The following is a 20329-nucleotide window of genomic DNA, read 5'->3' as shown; positions in this document are numbered from 1 at the left end:
TATAGGAAACGCAGACATTTGCTAATTATTTCTGATTATTTTTGCTTCTTAAAACTTAGCTGTCGTTTCTATCACTTTACTGTAATAAAATATATAATATGTCAATGATTTCAAATCAAATTTATTTTTGCATGGTATAAGTAGCAACGAAATAATAGAGAATGAGAATTAAATCTGTTATACATTATTTGCTAGATGAATTTGTTAAGATACAACGGTAGCAAAATATTTGTTTTTATGTTTTTAATGTGCAATAGTTTTATTTTTGCTTCCTTTTTATGAATAGCATAACTTATGTTGAACCTAGGAATAACGTCCATAAATTATAACAAATTATGTTGATTTGATTTAGAGAATAAGAAAATGAAATATTCATTTTACAACTTAAACAAATAACGTTTATATTAGCAGATTATAATTGCCATGCTAACAATATTGGATCATCATTCACTGACTGAAAGCGGGATGAAAAATGATTAGGTTACTAAAATGATTATTTCAAAGAATAGCGGAAGAGTGATAAATTAGGCCAAAAAATTAAAAAAAAAAACAGATGAATACCACCATGTGGGGGTTAGCCGATTCTCAGTACTAATGAATGTAACTATAATTTAATTTATATTATATTTAAAAAAAATGAAAGTAATTGGTTCAAAAAATAAAAAAAAGTCTTAGAAGTGAATAACCTTTACCACGAAAATAGATGTTAGCCGATTCCAAGTCTTTCTGAATGTAGGTACATAATTTCATAAAAATCGGTCAAGCCATTTCGGAGGAGTATAACAAATAAACCATGACCCGATAATGGTTATATATATATATATATATATATATATATATATAATAAAATAAAATAATGGGTAGTACTGCCCTAGGGCAGGTCCGTGAGCTGAGTTAAACTCCAACTCGACTCAGGGAAGTATAAAACATATATATTTGTGTTCGACTATTCGTTATGTCATGTTCACTCTTAATGGTCTTTTTATTTTCAAAACTTAGTTCGATTTTATACGCCTTCAAATGTATGAAAGCTTCTCAATTATGTCTCACTGAAATGTTAAATACTTCTACATAAAGTTTGCTCTTATTAAACCATTGAATATTTTTAATTATTAAAAAGTGTGTGATTATATTACTTTGTGGGTACTTCTTCAGGCATATGATTGATAAGTTCCGTGATTTTGTGGTCTTATAAATCCAAATATTGAAGCAGATTTCAATCTTTTGCAGTAGGACCAAATATGATTACTAATTTATTAAACAGGAACAAAATTATTGAATTATTTAAATCATCAGTACCACTATACTGAGATATCAGCTTTAATGATTTAGATGTGTGAAGTTATTGGTCTCTTAAATAACAAGTGCTATTTATATGATTTTTTTCATATTAATCAATTTTTTTAAATCAGAATTGCGGACTTTTGTAATACGTTTTTATCTATGTTATTATATTATATCTTATATATTACGATCTATATGTTCTATCTAATTTGTTTAAATTTTTATATAAAATATAAAAAGGTTTATATTTTTTGAAACCACAATAATTTAAGCAAAGTGTGCAAATTAAAAACCGCACGTAAGGTAAATACTCGGTATACTGCATGGATATTTGTACATCTATTTATCTCTAAATACTAATTATTTTAATCGATCACAATTTTTCATGTTAAAATTTCAATCATTATATGTTAAAAACTTATAAGCTATCATTAAAAGTTATATTTCACATAGAATCACTGATACGCCTCTGACCTTAAGTCTGCAAAGAAAGGCGGGTCATAAGTTAAAAAGAGAAGGTAAGAACAGCAGCAGATACGTGACCTCATCCACAACATAATAGTATGCGTTTAAAGTAGCTACGATAAAACATATACATACATAGATGATTTGCATCTTGAGAACAACATCTATATCATTAAATTGTTTATAAACTTTTAAGATATTGAAATGCATTATATATCTGTTTTTTTACTGTATATCATTATCAAATCTGATCGTGAGAATGTAACTTTTTATTTAAACAATATTCCGAACAAACAAAATTAGCCAAATATTTAGCATAAGTTTTCAGTTGAAGTCAATAATATTATCAACTAATGAAATAACTCATATAATTTTTGTTACAGACTGGTTTTAAAATTGGAACACATACGGTTTGTTTGTGGTAAAGTGGATGAAGCAAGGAAAAAAAAGAGAAAAATGAAGCAAGGGTATAATCAGAGGATAGCAGTTGAAGAAGAAGACTGTTGGTAACATTTGACGACGATATGTCCGTATACAGGTTCATAATTATAATATTATGTACACCCACCCACACACACACACACACACACATATATATATATATATATATATATATTATATGTGTGTGTGTGTTTATTTATTTATATATGAGCCGCTCAGTGCACACATCGACTAACTCCACTTTTTGAAAAAACTGAGATATTAGTGGGAAAGAACTTGGTATAATCATAACTTTTAGTAATTATAATAACTTTCCGGAATAATAAAGATTAGCACCGTTAAATGGCAATTTTTTTTTTGGCCATTGAATAATAAGTAATTTATTTCAGAAGCCATTTCGATTAACTCCATACTCTGTATAATGTAAATCGTTTCAGTAACGCTGTATCTGTTCTGGCTGTGCATCGACGCTTCTGCATTTATATTTGAATTCATATTATCAGGGAAATTTTAAAAAACAATATACATTAAATCATCGCGTTTCTCAACTTTTTGTTTTATGGAGTTAATCGATGTGTGCACTGAGCAGCTCATATGTTACAATTTAAATTTCGCATTTTTCAACTAATTGTTGGTAACTAAAATTCTAATTAGGAACTTCAATTTTTTTATTTCAACTTTTAAAAACTAACTTAAATTATAATAACGATCTATTCTATCTATCTATTATAGTAATCAGTGGTAAGTGATTCATTTAGTTTCACACTTATTTATTTCCCGGCTTTCCACTATAAATTAAATCAATAATACAACTAAATATGCATACCTGGAGTTAATTGATGCTGTGCAGGAATACTCATATGTCCTGGGTAATAGGCAGTCGATGCATAGGCAGATCCCGAATGCTGTGATCCGCCTGATTTTTGTACATCGTAGGAAAGCTCGTATTGCAACTTATTTTGTACAGAGTAGAAACTATACAGCCAACCATTCAGGCGCAAAACTGCCGCTTCTCGATCACTATCAATATATAAATACTTATTGTTATAACATACGCAAAATATTTTTAAAAATGCTGATATCCATATTTTATCTTGTCAAAATTCAATCAAACCAGGGATGCATGACATTGTAATTTGATGAAATTACTGCTTCCTCCCGTTGTATAAATAAATATCACATAATTATTGGACTGTCCAAATAAATATTAGGCGAACATGATTATTGTACTAATTATATTAAAACTGCCTCCCCTGATCTCGGTTCTACTAATAATTCCATCCAAGTATTATTTTTTAATTAAGCATTATCTGCCGTTTTACACGAATTTTAAAAAGTATACACTATACACTTATTATAATCCACGTAACTTTCAGGTCACAATCCAAATTTTTCGAAATTCTACCAAATAATTATGGCTTGTTTCACAAAGTGGCGCATTAATCTTAATTCTATAATGTCGTCAAGCTAATGCTAATTTTGATTACCTTTGCTGCGCTTTTTAATTTGAAATAAGATTTTCATAAACAGAAGCGCGAACTATATAGGCCGCCGTGATTTTAAATTCACATAATTAATACTACAAACAATGTTTAAACTGTTTTTTTTTAATTATTATAACAACTGATTTTTTGTTTCCCTAATTTTTTTTGATGTGCTCATGAAACCAAAATTCAGCCCATAGTGGTGTAATGTTAATATCGTCTCAAAATGAAAATGTCAGCAGAAAAGAAGATAAGTGTAATCGTTGCATTTTATGATTATTGTTGTTGCTCGTCCCGCCATTTTATCTATTTTTCTTTGATGAAGGTCTGTAGAAGGCCAGTTTTCATTCAATTCCTTATCGCATCCTGTAGAGTTAGTTCTTTTCTCTTCCATACTTGTAGAACTCCTTTATTTGTTTTATTGTCGATTCACTTTATCTTCTCACTTTTTTGACGGACATCCTATATATATTTGTACAAAACAATACTTCAAATATAGCATTTAATCATTTTCTTCCGCAAATTAGGACTCTGTTTCCTTGTCAGTAGTGTCTTCTTTTCCGTGAACTGTGCTTACGACTCTAGTCACGATCTCTTTCGTGCATTAGGTATCCAAACTTAGTTAATAAGCTGCACTAGTATTTCAAATGATCTACATTTTCCAGTTTTCGGTTTTCTACCAATATCCTGGATGGTATACTCATCACTTATTTTTTATCGATCCCTCCATTTCGAATGGTCCTCACAGTTCGACAATTCTGTTCTTTAATAATCAATGTTCCCGCGATCAGCATTGTTATATACGATATAAAATATTATAAAATTAAAAATAGTTTAAATCCAAAATTTATGGATGGGTTTCGGAGTTTAAACTCAACCGCTGTCAATTATATCATGCTGATTAGATTTATAACAATATTTTTAACTTCCCGAAGGAGAAGTTTATGTTTTCATCAAAAAATCCGATTCGCTAATTTTATGTTTTCTCGACGATCCAAGCCATTCTGAATCGAATGAGACCAAATTTGGAAAAGATTTTTTGCCGTAAATCGACGTTTTCTCAAAAACGACTGGACCGATTTCTAAAATTTAAAAGTCATTCGATTTATCTTGATGAGGACTAGCGTTTATCAATTTTGCGCGACGATCAGCCAAGCCGTTTCTTTGTAAATAGCAGAAATATGAAAAATTTTATGTCCATTGTCAATTGCGTTTTATCCCGCAATTTTAAATCAATTTTGAAAATTCAAAAACCGTTCGAAAGATATTGATTGGGAATCGACCTGACTAGTTTTTGGTAAATAAAGTGTTAAAAAAATTTTTTTCGACGATGTTTATTATTATTTTTTAGACGGTAGATACCATAGTCTTATAGAGCATACTAAAATATTAGGGCCTTCGACAAGTCGTTTAATTTTTAAAATTCTTCAAAGTTTGCAAAAGTTAGTATCGTTTTTGGCATTTGCCAAAATTAGACCTTAAACGTCTGAACCGATTACAGAAATTTAAAAACCATTCGAGTATCCCAATGAGGACTATCGTTTGTCAGTTTTGTGCGACTATCTGCCAAGCCGTTTCTTTGTAATTTGGAAAAAAGTGTTAAACTTTTCGTCCACATTTAAGCTCATACTACCGAATAGATTTTAAAAAATCAAAAACTGTTTGAAAGATATTAGTTGAGAATGATAATGATTAGTTTTAGGTGAAAATCTACCGAGCCGTTTTCTTTTTCACTCTAAATACTTTTAATCACTCATAAATTAATTTATATTTTATTGAATAAGTCGATTACACATATTGGGAAGTTCATGTAACTTGCCTCAAGGCAAAATACCAATACTAACTAGTTATAAATATTTGTGTATATATAGTATTTTGGTATAAACCATATAAAATATAATTCTATGCATTTTTTCGGAAATGGTTGAATATGGCTTTTATGATGATTTACCTTAGAACTTGATTCGTGCAAACTATGACCGGTTGCTGCGCGCTGTCAGCCCCGTCTTTAACTTGAAGAACGCAATGCACCCACAACCAGTCGCCCGTGCGCCTCTGCATCCGTAGCAGCAGAATACACGATCGATCCTGTTCCGACTGCGTTACTAATAATAAAATATAAAATTAAAGAATTATTATTACGAATTATATATTATATTTTCTAAGAAATATTTCTACACTGTGGATGCATGATGCGTGCAAACAAAAGAATCTAATTTTCATGATAGTTGAAAATCTACTTACAGCAACATTATTTGATAAATCAGGTGTGTTCAAATTAAATATGTATAAGGGCATTTGATACTCTTAAATGTGCAATAATTATAAGAAAGCACTTCCTACCATATATTTTCGTGACCTACATTCCCACCGCGGTCTATGAGGCCGCGCTGCAATGAAAGCTATGACAAATGTAAAACATACAAATAAATTAATATCTGATTTATAACATATCTTTTTTGTTGTATTGGAATAACAACATATAGTTAGAATCTATATTTATTCGTAAAAACGCTAATTATTTTGTGAAATCATGAGCAATTTCATAGTTAGTTACATAGAGCAGATAGGGTAGAGCGGGGCTTCCGCGGGTAAAAAAGGTCCGCGGGTAAAAAGGTCCACCGCCGATAACTTAAAAACCAGTGAAACTGAGAAACTGAGAATTTAACAACAATGTTTGAAGAAGAGAGACACACATTTTCACAATGATATTTGTTTAATATTTATTTTTGGGATGTAATTGGTTTGGTTTTTACAATATAATTGCTCCAAGTCAAATTGAACCTTTGTGTCTCGCCCTACCCTAATTTATTACAGATGAAAGTATATATGATGAAACATATACAAATATAGTTAAACGAAGTAATTATAAAATGCGATTATCCTACATGCTCTTTTCTACATTGCAATAGGCGTTGCAATATCAATATGTAAAACTAATTGAAATTTGGTATAAATATTACAGAAAAATATTAGTCATTTATATATATATATATATATATATATATATATATATATATATAATATGAGTGATATTTAGCTTACTCAATCTATGCTTCGACTGCGCTTCTCTGGCGATTTCCCAATGAAGTAGTTGATACCATGACGCTCCTTGCAGTTCACTTCTTGTGAATCCCAAATAGAATTCACCACTATTCACAAAATATCAATATACATATCGACGTTCTTAATATATTTGCAAATGTTATATAAAAAATATTTATATAAAAATCTAACACGTCACAAATATCTTTCATCATTTAGCTATTAATATTTATAAAAAAGCAGTCTTTGTTTCGAACATTGTTTGTTTGTAATATAAATAATTTAGTTCACTGGTTAAATAAAAATATTTGAACAGATAAAAATCCAGAAATTTAATATTTGTTGAAAATATTTTTAATAGGTGAAAAGAGGTTATTTTAATTTTTGAATTATCTTCATTTTATATAAGTAATAGGTAAATTAAAAACTTATTTTTAGCTTCGAATCAATAATAAATAATTCAATTAATTTAATGATAGTGCAAAATCCTAAACAGTATAAAAAAATCAAATTTTTGACAGCAGGAATAAGTTAATAAAAGCGAATGTTTTCTTGAGAACTCTCGATCTTCTGCCGCCACTTTTTCACACCGTTACCAATAATTCTAATCGGTTAATCCGTTCTCTTAAACCGAGCGGGCGTTTTTCTTCGCTATCTCTGAAGTATGATATACGGTCAGACCTGCCTTTTTCGAACACTAACTCTGTATGAGTTTAATGTGGATGTTCCCGCGAAAACATGGACGAAAAATTGTGTTCGATCAAGCATACATGCATTTTTACAAGATGTTTCAAAATTTTCAGAAAATGTTTAAATGTGGCTAATCAAAAATTGTTTAAATATTTTTTTTATCATTTGTATAACTTTTCTACGGCAAGTTAATAAAGCATTACAATAATTAAATGTTCTTTTGTTATTGTTATAAATCCACAATTATCATAATTCGTGATCGTGTGAATCAATTTTATTTAAGTTCGCTAACGCGCTGTTAAGTTTTGAAACCAATCGGTTTCAACAATGATTGTCGTAATAAAATGTTCAATCAAATGATAGTTTTTAATTAATCAAAATAAGATTCAGATACATCAAACTAAAACATGTATGATGTAAATACAATTAACACGTTCCAGTAAGGTACAAAAAATGCTAGTCATTTTGATTTTAAATTGGTTGTTATATCCCAGCTTTGATTAAACACCGTTTATAAGGGTAGTCAGAGTATAATTTGATAAGTCAGTTATAATCTGATTACTAAGGGTATAGTATTATATATAACGATTAAATTATGATAATTATCATCTTTCAATCGTTATATACGATGAATGCATGTATTCATGTCAATCTGCATCACAATGAAAATGAATGCTATAGCATCCACGTCCGTGAACATGTTAATCTATGATAATTTTAAAAAAATAATTTATATTTTAATTTATGTGAAAGAATAATATTAATAAATTATAATTTTTATACTGTTTTAATCAGTCATAAACATATAAAAATTATAATAATTATTTAGACGACTCATATGTAGAGTTTGTATTGTAAAGAATAGGACACTTCAAACTTCATCATGCGAAAGTATATCAAGAAATTGACATACAACGATGTATACAAAATCAACGAGATCTCTATCGAATCGCTTACGTTTAGCAATCAATCGTTACAGACGGAATGCCGGTACAGGTATTTCCTACTGTGTCTATTTTTTTTATTTTGTAACTGAGATATCCCAGAGATTACGTCGAGAAATAATATTAGATTGGGGAAAAATAATCAATTACTTTTTAAAACCAGCTTCATGCAAATAGCATAAGACTGTTTTATGCTTAACATTATCGAAGAAGAATCAATGAAAGAATTCTCTTTCTGTGGACTTTCATTATTAACACCTTGCAGCTCATAACTGAATGGACCATACAAATTCAGCAAATGAATTTAGTGCGCGAAATGTCACCTTGAAATCGGGTATAAATTTAAAACTGTTAAATCGATACTTGATGGTTCTATTCTTCTCGAAGTGTAAATTTATTATTATTCTTTGCAATATATATGCCGTCTACCTTAGGTACGTTTTGAACTTGAGTGAAAAATTAACAGATCACATGCGTTCTCCCATTCGATCAGGACATAAATATATTTGTATGATTATGATTGAACGTTAATTTTTTTAAACTTACTTTTTATCTACGTGAAGCACTTTCATATCCATTGTATGTATTGTAGTAAATACGTTTGTAGCGCCATGTACTACACATTCCCTAGTCTCTGGCATGGCAACAGGCGAACAAGTGGCTAAAAACACGGGTTCGTTTCTACTACACAAAGACAGAAACGATAAAAAGTGCCCTTGCACTAGAACTATCTGCAAATAAAAAAGTCATAGCTCTATTTTATATTAATTCATGCATTGTCCGAATAAATCCAATAATGTTTGTTCAAATTTTCTATTGGTTTTATATATCTCAAATTCAAATAATCGCTACGAAATCATTATTCAAGTATCTGGTCTTTCTTTTGTATTTTAAACATTTTTATATTCTTACTTTTTGATCCCCGAATCTCATTTGCCGTCTTGCGTTCCTAGATACATTCATTCTACATAGAAACATCTTTCGCTCGCCTTCCGCTATGCTGCCCGGTCTATGCCCGGAGTTTGGCGAACTAACGCGCTCCTGGCCAGGCAAAATGCCCGGATTACTTTGCGTCTGGGCCAGTGCACTGTGCCCTAATTCCGCCTGAATCATCTGATGGTCCTGTTTATCTATAATATCGTAAACGCTGTCTCCGTGTATAAGTAAATCCTCCTGCAATAGAAGAATGCGCAATAGTTTGTTAAAGTGGTTTTAATAACTCGTTTTTTTAAAGACTAATTTTTGATTTCCCGTAGGGTAAGTTATTGTAATGGGCCGAAAATCGGAATTGAAAATTTTTACATTTCTCGACATTTTGAAGGTTTCTGAACATTTTGGCATACCTCAGAAAAAATGGATGTGTGTGTGTGTGTGTGTGTATGGATACAAATTTCCAGTCACGTTTTAGGGCGCACGGATCAACCGATTTGAATGGTTCAAAAAACATTCGATTCCTATTGATAGGGAAAAGAGCTGATTAGTTTTTGGCAAAGGCAGGCCCAGCCATTTCGAAGATACGGAGCTAAATATGTAAAAAATGGCAGTTTTTGAGAGAACTAAGCGTCCGATTTAAATGATTCAAAAAACTTTCTGCTTGTCTTAACAAAATAATTGATTTTGGAAAAAAAATTTTGTTCCGATTTTTTTTTTTAGATTTTTGTATACGAAAATTTCATATTTTATTTTTAATTCTGACTATAGTTTTAATATACTTTACAAATAATTTCAACTCTGCAATTCAGTTTATATAATTCTTATAAATATTAGACAATGCTACAATATTTATAATAATCTATTTGAAAACATTCAGTATTCCTCGAACATTTCGTTACGGTACGGGAAGTTCCAGCAATTTGCCTTAAGGCACGATGCCATAATTGCCTCAAGACAGAATTCCACTTACAGCTAGTTGATATTGATATACAGTGGGTGGTACCCCGGCATACGAATTTAATTCGTTCCAAACTACGCTCGTATGTCGAAGCAATTTTTCTCATGTAAATACTTTGAGATGCCATTAATTCTTTCCATCATAGTGTTTTTTAACTTCCCGTAGGGTAAGTTATAGTAATCGCAAAAAAATCGAAAATAAAAATTTTTATATATCTTTACGTTTCAAAACCTTCTGAACATTCTGGCATACCTTAGAAAAAATTGATATATGTGTGTGTGTGTATGTGTGTGTATGTGCATGTATGTGTGTGTGTGCGAATACAAATTTTTGTCGACGATTTCGGGAACACGGATGAAGCGATTTGAATAATTCAAAAAACATTCGATTCGTATTGATAAGGAGACGTGCTGATTAGTTTTTGGCGAAGGCAGGTCTATCCGTTCCAAAGATATGGGGCAAAAAGTGCCAAAAACGGTAACTCAGTTTTTAAGAGAACGGAGCATTCGATTTGAATAATTCAAAAAACATTTTACTTGTATTGACAAGTTGAAGAACTGATTTTCATGAAGGCAGGTCTAGCGGTTTTGGAGATCTAGTAAAAAAAGTAAAAAATAATGCCATTTGGCGGTCAGAAATGATCATTAGACATATGCACATCAAATTACCAGAAATTTTATAGAGATTTTAACAATATTAATAAATTTTGTTTACAATCCTATGGGCTCCGTATCAATGTTTATCCGTTGGAGTTTACGAGCTTCGATATTTCGTCTCTAAGCAGTTAAAGCAGTATGATTGCTTTGAAAAAAAGTTCAGAATTTCTAAAACATTTCAAAATAAATTTTTTCTTTAAAAAGTCTATTTTTTTTTGTCAAATTTTATAGTTTCTCAAAAATCTAATTTTTTCAGAGTAAATTTTTTTCAAAAATGTTGATCTTTTTAAAAAAAAAATTGCCTTAAGGCACGATGCCATGCGCCCCACTGGTTGGTTTTTTAAATATTTGTTTTCTTGTCATTCATCATGATATTGCAGAAATGAGTTAGACATGTCGTTCCAACAACTTCTATTCTCGAGTTGCCCTAATGCAACTTTTTCGGGGTGATTTTTATCCACAAAGTTTTAGAGCTTAAACAGCTTCTTATGAATTATTGTACTGAATTATTGTAACTCTTTCTGTTTAAACACAGTACATATCTATGATGTGTTACACTCGTACATCTTTGCTTTCCTCATATTTTTCAATAATTTCACTTTAATTCAATAGACAATGCCCTTTTCTTTGGACCCATGATTATAAAAGTAATTAATTTTTTCTAATTGTACAAAAACGCGAACACACATATATTATTGTACAATCACCGTTAATGTATGGTCAAAATTTCAAACATTAATATAATCCTCAATATATTCGCGTGGGTAAATCGTTATTACACAATTAATATTAATATTTATTTGAAGTGACGAACTAAAATAATTTGTTAGCATACGGCCAAGCCATTGTTAACAGCCAAAATATTTCTATGTAAGAAAATCATTTTACAACTGACGATTTTTTTATATTTTCACTTAGCCATTAACATTTTTTTAGAAAACTCGCTCAAATCTCGTATCTCAAATTGTGCTCGTAGGTCGAACCAACGAATTGCTTGTACCTCAAACGCAAAACCCTCGTACGTCGGGGTACCACTGCATTTTTAAATTATAATTCAAATATTGAACGATTGATAATATCATTTATTTTATATTAAATTTAGCTATACCAGCTTTTATATATGTATCGATTCACACAGATAAATCTATATCATTCGGGCTGTAATATTAAAAAACCTTTCCTTGCACTGTAGCGGGTGATTTTAAAGGCTTTGCAGAAGCCACAATAGTGTCATTTAAACATTTTTGTTTGCATTGAATAAATTCATAGGCACACATAAGTCTCTATTTGAGTCACAGGTTAGCAAGTACAAAACCAGAAACCCTGCAGCCTGATTCCGCTGCAGATGATATTTTTCCCTTCTATTCTATTGTTTTCAAACTTTTTTTAAATTCTAAATGCAATCACGTTAGCCAATGTCTTTAACATGAACAATATCTGAACTGAATCAATTACGAATACAAAATTACGAATTAGGTATTAAATTATTAGAGTCAATTTGCAATGTCTGCTTGGCACCTTACGCATATATATTGAATACATACTGATAATAGTTCCTCTTCGATCTTGCGATACCTTAAATATGTAACTGAAACATTCTGAATTAAAACGAAATACTATAGAGCCTGTACACCAGTGAATCACTAGAGAAATAATATACTCTATTCCTAAATTATATATGTATATATATTTTTTAAGAAAATTGAAGTCTCACCATCGAATGTCCCAGATATTCCGCTGCGTTGTCCGATATATAGAGAAGTTTCCCATTTTGTGTCATCATCATTAAAAATCCACTCAGTGCCTAAGGCAGAGAAAATGGGTTACAAGTTAACTAAACTTCTGTAAAGTTTGAAAGTTTTGTAAAAATATTGTTTCAGCTATTTGAAGCAATTTTGTTTAAAGTTTAAAGTGAACAGTTTTACAATTCAATTGAGATGAATCTAAAAATTCATTATGGCTATATAAACGTTTTATACATATTTATACTAATATACAAAAATGTTTGTTATTCAAAATCATACCTTCAATGTAACTGGATATGTAGCGCTATTATTAAAATAAAACATTGAATTTTGAAATGTATAAAATATTTTGCATTATATATATATATATATATATATATAATGCAAATGATTATATATATATATATATATATATATATATATAATCATTTATATTGTCATCTACTTTGATAATACATCTTCAGGCAAAGAAGTTTTGATTTAAAAAATCTGAATAAATCTTAATTATCTGATTTGCTGATTTTTTCTAAACTAAATTTTCTTGCTATATATGAATTAGGTAATTTACATTAGTATAAAAATTACGGTATCGACTTCTATTAAACATGACTTCGTGGGAATTGTACTTACAATTTGTATAAAAACAATAATACTTACTTTTGAAAATCCGATATTGTGAGTGGTAGAATTGTGTGTTCCAACATCGTATCTTTGGAAAACTGAAACATAAAAATACATTATTAACAAATAACTACTTTTTTTCTTAAATTTGTATACTAAAATGCTACGATTAGAAATTATAGCTCGTATAGTGCTCAACTCTTGAACCGATATAATTTTCGAGCAGTATTCATGCTTTAAAACCTTAATATAATTGTTTCTGCCATGGTGTTTACTAATGTCGTTTTTAAACATGATTGTGCTCAAGTATAAACATGTTTATCATAGTGGACATTACTGTAAATAAACAGTTTCGCATTGTATGATCTTCGGTCTAATTAGATACGTCAGTGTCAAATTAACAAAATTCCTTTTAAAGAAAATCATGAAACCAATTGCAAGCAACGTTAAAGAATTTATAAATGAATTGCTTGTTATTAAAAAAAGCGAATTAGATTGTTTTCAAAAATAATATAAATTATTATAAATTAGATCTAAAAATCAATTTCTGGTACCAATTAACACCAGCAGTGGTACAGAAAAATGTGACAGCTATAAAAAAATTATTTATTTTTTAAGTTGTAGGATTTAGGACGATTTCTGTTTTCATTATACAAAATAGAGACAATCAAAAATTTAAAATATGTGCCGTCTACACCCTCAGGACGGTAGTGACATGCATAAAATTGGGTTAAAAAACAATAGATATAAACACCCAGAATGGTTTATATCTTAATGACTGAATGCGATAATGGAAACGTGTTCGAACAAACATACTTCACGTTTCTCTCTTTGGACCCTATCTCAAATCTCAAATTAGTATTGTTCAGCTGTAATGACGACAATTAATTGTAAAAAAACTAAAATGGGTAGAATTTCAACAGGATGATAATACAAAGCATACGTTGAAAGTAACAAAATATCATTTATTGTAAAATGTGGTTCAAATCCAGCAATGACATATTAGATTTCTGAGATCAATCCTTTTATTTTGAAATAATATATTAATTAATATCAATCAATAACTAGTTGTGTGTGGCATCATGCCTTAAGGCAAATTGCTGGTACTTCCCGTACCGTAACGAAATATATTCGAGAAATATTAAATGTTTTCACATAGATTATTATAAATACTGTAGCATGAACTAATATTTATAAGAGTTATATAAACTGAATTACAAAGTTAAAATTATTTATTTAAAGTATATAAGTGAGCTTTAGATTTTTAGCCAAAATAAAATTAAAATCTGAATTATTTTCGATATACAAAAAAAAAATTTGAAAACAAAATTTGAAATATTTTTTTTCCAAAAGCAATTATTTTGTCAAAACAAGCAGAAAGTTTTTTGAATAATTCAAATCAGATGCCTAATTCTCTCAAAAACTATTTGAGTGCTATTTTTTGCACATTTAGCTCGGTATCTCCGAAACGGCTGGACCTGCCTTCGCCAAAATCTAATCACCACTTCTCTCCGTCATTACGAATTGAATGTTTTTTAGATTATTCTAATCGGATGCTCTGTTCTCGCAAAAACTCGATTACTATTTTCTGCACTCTATGCATTGTATCTTCGAAACCACTGTACCTGCCTTTGCTAAAAACTAATGAGCACATCTCCCTATCAATAGTAATCGAATGTTTTTAAACCATTAAAATCGGTTGATCCGTGCGCCCGAAAACGTGGAGGAAAATTTGAATCCACACACACACACACACATCAATTTTTTCTGAGGTATGCCAAAATGCTCAGAAACCTTCAAAACGTGAAGAAATGTAAAAATAAAAGGATTAAACATATCAAATTTCTTTAACTAAAAATAAATAAATGTAGTTTGTAATAAAATGATTTGTTTAATATTAACTGATTCTCAATGAATTATGCAAGAATTTATTGTTATTTATTTTAAGATTCTGATTCAGTTTTGCATTTATATGTATATATATATATATATATATATATATATATATTAGGGTGGTCCTTAAAATGGTCATTTTCGAAATTCCTTGCTCCCAGGGGCTCAAATGGTTCCAAATTGATAAAAAAAAATTCTCTGAAAGTTTTAGTTCTTAATATTAACGTTTAGATAGAGCGCAATTCAATTAAAGTTTGTATGGAAAGAGCATGGAAAAATTTTTGAAAATTAAAAAAAAATTTTTAGGTATAACTTAGCGATAAATGAATGAGTTTTATTCATTCATTTGTTCACTAAATTACATCTAAAAAACATTTTTAAATTTTTGAAAAAAAAATTATGCTATTTCCATACAACACTTTGATTGAATTGCGCTCTATCTAAACGTTAATATTAAGAGCTAAAACTTTCAGAGAATTGTTTTTTATCTATTTGGAACCATTTGAGCCCTTGGGAGCAAGGAATTTCGAAAATGACCATTTTAAAGACCACCCTAATATATATATATATATATATATATATATATATATAAATATATATAATATATAGAAGTTTTTATTATGAGAACACATTCTGCTCTGCATTATTGAAAAATGAATTAATTAAAAAAAAAATTAAATATAATTTTCTTTAAAGACGTTAAAATATTTTGCAATTGATGTATTTACTTTCATTGTGAGAACACATTCTGCTCTGTATTATTGAAAAATGAATTAATTAAGAAAATTTAATTAAAATATAATTTTGTTTAATGACGTTAAAATATTTTGCAAGTGATGTATTTAGTTTTATAACAAAATATTCTTGTGACATTTACCAAGAATTCATTTCACTATTGGTGATACAGGCTCTAATATTTTGTAATATAATTTATAAAGTTTATGTAAGAAATTAGTAAAACACATATAGCAAGAATATATAAATTGACACCATTCGTATTGTCGCGATAATATGGAAATGCCACTGTATGTAAACATTAAACATATTTAAATAAAATGTAAAATGAGAGTAGCGTAATATATTACATCCAGCATATTTCAATTATATTCTTGGTAAATATGACGTAAAAGTAAATAAAACGAAGTATTTGTTATGGATTTGTATATGAAAATGCTAAATGAGTAGAGGTACCTGTAAAATATGCAGAATATATGAGAACTGATTTCAGATGAGGCTACTTTGCATGATGCTTAATAAAATAAATAAACATAATGTAATTATTATCATTAAAAAAAACGATACAAAGTTATTTAGGAATTCAACGAGCATAAGTACAAGTCAACTACAAACTTTCCGATCTGAATATATAACAGCGCTGAGAAATATTTGATGATTTATCTCTGTCATCAAACTCTATCGAAATCGTTAAAATCTCTGTCTATTGTTCAGTGCCCTGTCTTGAATCATATATATCTCAAAATCATGAGAATGATATGTAATTTTTTTTTCGATATCCTACGTCTAACTTTTATGAACAGGGACATGTAGTCTTTGACCTGTTTGATTACTAATGCATATAGTGCGATTGTGACGGTTAGATAATATTACATTTCTATAAAGAGAATTCGAACAGCTCAAAACTAAAACAAGTTTCGCACTAATTATTGGTATGTCAGATTTATGAGCTAAACTAGTGGAGCATTGCATCGTGTATTAAGGCTAATTGCTGGAATTTGTCGTACCAAAAATTAAAATTTTTAAAAAAGCTTTAACTTTGGAAAAAAATAGTTCTGTGAGAGTTTTGAAAATTTTGAAAAAATTGACTTTTTTTTAATTTGAAATATTTTGAAATTTCTGAAATTGTTGAACTTTTTTATAAGTAATGCTTTAGCTGCGTAGATACGAAATATCGTAAACATTGGTACGGAACCCATAGTAATGTAAACAAAATTTGTACTTATTATTAAAATCTCTATAAGTTATCATTTTTGACCGCCAAACAGCATTTTTTTTTACTATTTTCGTTGGATCTCTGAAACCACTAGACCTGCCTTGCCAAAAATTTAATCAGTTCTTCATTCAAATCAGACAATCCGTTGTCTCAAAAACTGAAGTTCCTTTTTTGGCACTTTTTGTCCCATATCTTCGAAACGGCTGGACCTGCTTTCGCCAAAAACTAATCAGTTCCAATCTTCAATAGGAAACGAATGTTTTTTGAATTATCCAAATCGGTTGATCCGTATTCCCGAAATCGTCGTCGATTCCTTTTCTAAGGAATGCCAAAATGTTTGCAGAAGATATGCAAAAAATTTCATTTTCGATTTTTTTGCGATTACTACAACAACCCTACGTGAAGTTAAAATGATTTCATAAAGAATTTTAAAAAAAAAAATATGTTTTGTTCTATATTGTTATATTTTATTCATAGGTTTTGTTTAACTGGTTATATTTTATCGTGTTACATATTATTATTATTAACGACAATAAAAAGCGTTATAAACTATTTTGGTGTTTATAGTTATTGTTTTCAACCTATTTTTATCCGTTTTAACATATTACCATTTGAACCAAAAGCCACAACCGTACGCAGTCTCCCCTACTGTTACTCTTGATAACATTTTGAGGGAAGTTGAGGTTATCGTAATAACAAAATCATTATTAATAAACCAGGGTGCTGTAAAAATGTCCAATAAAAATGCGGGAATAAATAATAAAACGTATAGAAAATTGCATAATCCCATTTCATTGTAATGTTTTTTTGTAACAACTCGACTTTTCCCAAATTGTCTAGAATATTTAGATAGAACATTAAAAGTAAATTCGAACAAAAAAATTAAAGAGTGATACATCATATACGCATTCTCACTTTATTGTGTTTTTTATTACTGAAAAACGTTTATATGCCAATAAAAGTATCAGAACAATACTAACACCAACGGTGTTAAATTTCGAATACATATTATAAAAACTGATTTAACTGCAATTTGATTATGTTGTAATATTTTGTATCTCTATTTTTTTGGATAACAAGGTTTATAAGATTTGAAAGTAAAAAATCGTTATAATTTTATATCGATTCTGAGTATGCATATGATATTTAGGATGTAAGTGCGGTCCTGTGTTAAAAAATGCACGTTTCTTGAGTTCTTATATGCCGATATTGTTCGCATATGTTAATAATATAATTATCTTGTAGATTGAGTGCTGTGACATAATTAAATTATATACATCTTACAATCAAAATTTTATCGTCAAGTTGTTAAACTTCAATTTTTACTTAAGCGGTTATTTATACATATCGATTTTTTGCAACTTGCTTTAAGGAAAGATGCCACTTACACTTACTTAGCTTTGAATTGACTTCTTCTAATAGCGCAAGAGGGCGGTTTTCTGGTAAGTTGTTATTTGTATATTCAAGAGCCGACTATGGTCTCTTTCACTATTACTTTTATAAATGTAATATATTTAGATAAATTTATTGATTTTATTTAAAATAGTTCATACTTTCTGGTCATATATCGATTTGTTTTTTGCATTTATTTGTTACTCATAAGTTGTGACCTAAATATAATCATGATCAATCCACGATCGTTAAAAACTTTGGTTTGAGAAACTTTTTTTTCTTCATTAAATTACAATATGTCTCTATAAAAGACAAAGTTGAAAAGAAGACATTCAGTTCAAATTTTGAATGGTAATTCAGTAGTAAGCCTTTTCAACTTTGATAAATTAAATCAAATTGTTCGGTAACAATATATGCATGTAAAATTCATTTGTAGGTAATAAAAATTATAATATGATTATAATATGAGTGAGTACGCATATGATTTTTAGAATGTATGTGCGGTCCATTATACAGTTCGTATACGATGATATTATACAATATAATTATCTTGTAGATTAAGTGCTATAATATAATTAAGATATGTGCATCATCGTGAATCATTGATTATCATTACTTTGTGATCTTTGTTATAACATATAAATACAATATATACGTTGTGCAAAATAGCTAACTTCAGAATTTGGAAAGTAATTACTAATCACGCATATCATTCCAAGGAAGGAGAAGCATGCATTTTTACATACATACATACAAATATATATATATATATATATATATATAATAATTATATATATAACATATAATTGTATATGAGTAATGACTCTATCCGAAGGTAAAAGATTCAAAACAAAACTGAAAAATATTTTCCGTTGTTCTTTTGTAAGGTAATTCTGATATTTTTATGTTGCATCGATGCTTACTGATTTATTAAGAATACAAATAATTGATTACAACAAATAAATAGTAAACAATCAGAATAAAATTTATATAATAACCTTGTTGAAAGTAGTTGGCCTTGCGCACGTACACACAAACAAGAGCCATTAATTGCAACTGGCTAAGACGCTGCCTGGTAGAGGGCGGTAGTGGTATCAAATCTCGTAAATTTGCTATTTCTGCATTAATCAAGTCTCGTCTTAACTTTGACGCACCTTTAGTTGACTTATTGCTGTCGAAACTGAAATTCAAATATGTTGTGTTAATATATTTATTTCAGTATAAATTTATTACATTTTGAACAAAATATAAAATTATTACATACAGTAGAACCCCGTTAAGACGACTCTTTATTTGCCACTTATTCTTAACCCTATCTCGCATAATACGCTATAACAACAAAAACGCGTTTGTGGCACGATTCCTGAGAATTTGTTTTAACAGGGTTTTACTGTAATCTCTTGTATATCTGATTTAGGGGGCATTCATTAATCACGTGATCGATTTTCAAGTATTCTTGAACCTTTCCTCCCCCCTTGGTGATATTTAAAATTATCCGCCCTTCCTCAAGATACATTACGTGTATTTTTAGTACCTAGAAAAAACGTTAAATTTCCGGATTTTTCAGGTGAAGAATAAATACACGTGATATCTTAATAGACTCTCCCCTGCGCCACGTGATATTTCGAAATTTTTTGTTGGACTTCTCCCCCTTATCAATTGACGTGATTAATTGACTCCCACTTATTTATAATGAAGTTCACTTAATAGTTTTCACTTAATATTTCATTAACTTACACTTCAAATTATTATAAACTTCTTTCAAAATTAACAATGTTTTATAAAACATGATTCATGCTATTATTGTTTGAATATTTGCATTATATT

The 20329-nt window shown here is 29.2% G+C and overlaps 1 protein-coding gene across 1 annotated transcript; it reads right to left on the bottom strand.

Annotated features, from left to right (window-relative positions):
* Nucleotides 1–3002: 3002 nt before the first annotated feature.
* Nucleotides 3003–19825, bottom strand: LOC113374850 (neuronal PAS domain-containing protein 4-like). The gene is made up of 9 exons (XM_026614814.1): nt 19767–19825; nt 19501–19682; nt 13303–13364; nt 12615–12704; nt 9266–9526; nt 8900–9084; nt 6720–6826; nt 5626–5779; nt 3003–3210 (listed from the first exon to the last, which is right to left on the bottom strand). The coding sequence occupies exons 1-9, from the start codon at nt 19823–19825 to the stop codon at nt 3003–3005; spliced, it is 1308 nt and encodes a 435-aa protein (XP_026470599.1).
* Nucleotides 19826–20329: the final 504 nt, after the last annotated feature.

The sequence above is a fragment of the Ctenocephalides felis genome, unplaced genomic scaffold (genome assembly GCF_003426905.1).
Source record: "Ctenocephalides felis isolate EL2017-DRISC unplaced genomic scaffold, ASM342690v1 CF-g0.4_SCAFFOLD_01886, whole genome shotgun sequence".
NCBI lineage: Eukaryota > Metazoa > Arthropoda > Insecta > Siphonaptera > Pulicidae > Ctenocephalides > Ctenocephalides felis.
This window is presented reverse-complemented; position numbering and strand designations above follow the sequence as displayed.

Bases quoted from the DNA above. Each gene is read 5' to 3' on its own strand.
- LOC113374850 (XM_026614814.1), bottom strand. From the start codon at position 19,825: ATGCGAGATAGGGTTAAGAATAAGTGGCAAATAAAGAGTCGTCTTAAC. The intron at 13,365-19,500 runs GTTATTATATAA...TTTATGTTTCAG, and splicing joins GGCCAACTACTTTCAACAAG to TTTTCCAAAGATACGATGTT. The intron at 9,085-9,265 runs GTAAGAATATAA...TTTTATTTGCAG, and splicing joins TGAGATTCGGGGATCAAAAA to ATAGTTCTAGTGCAAGGGCA.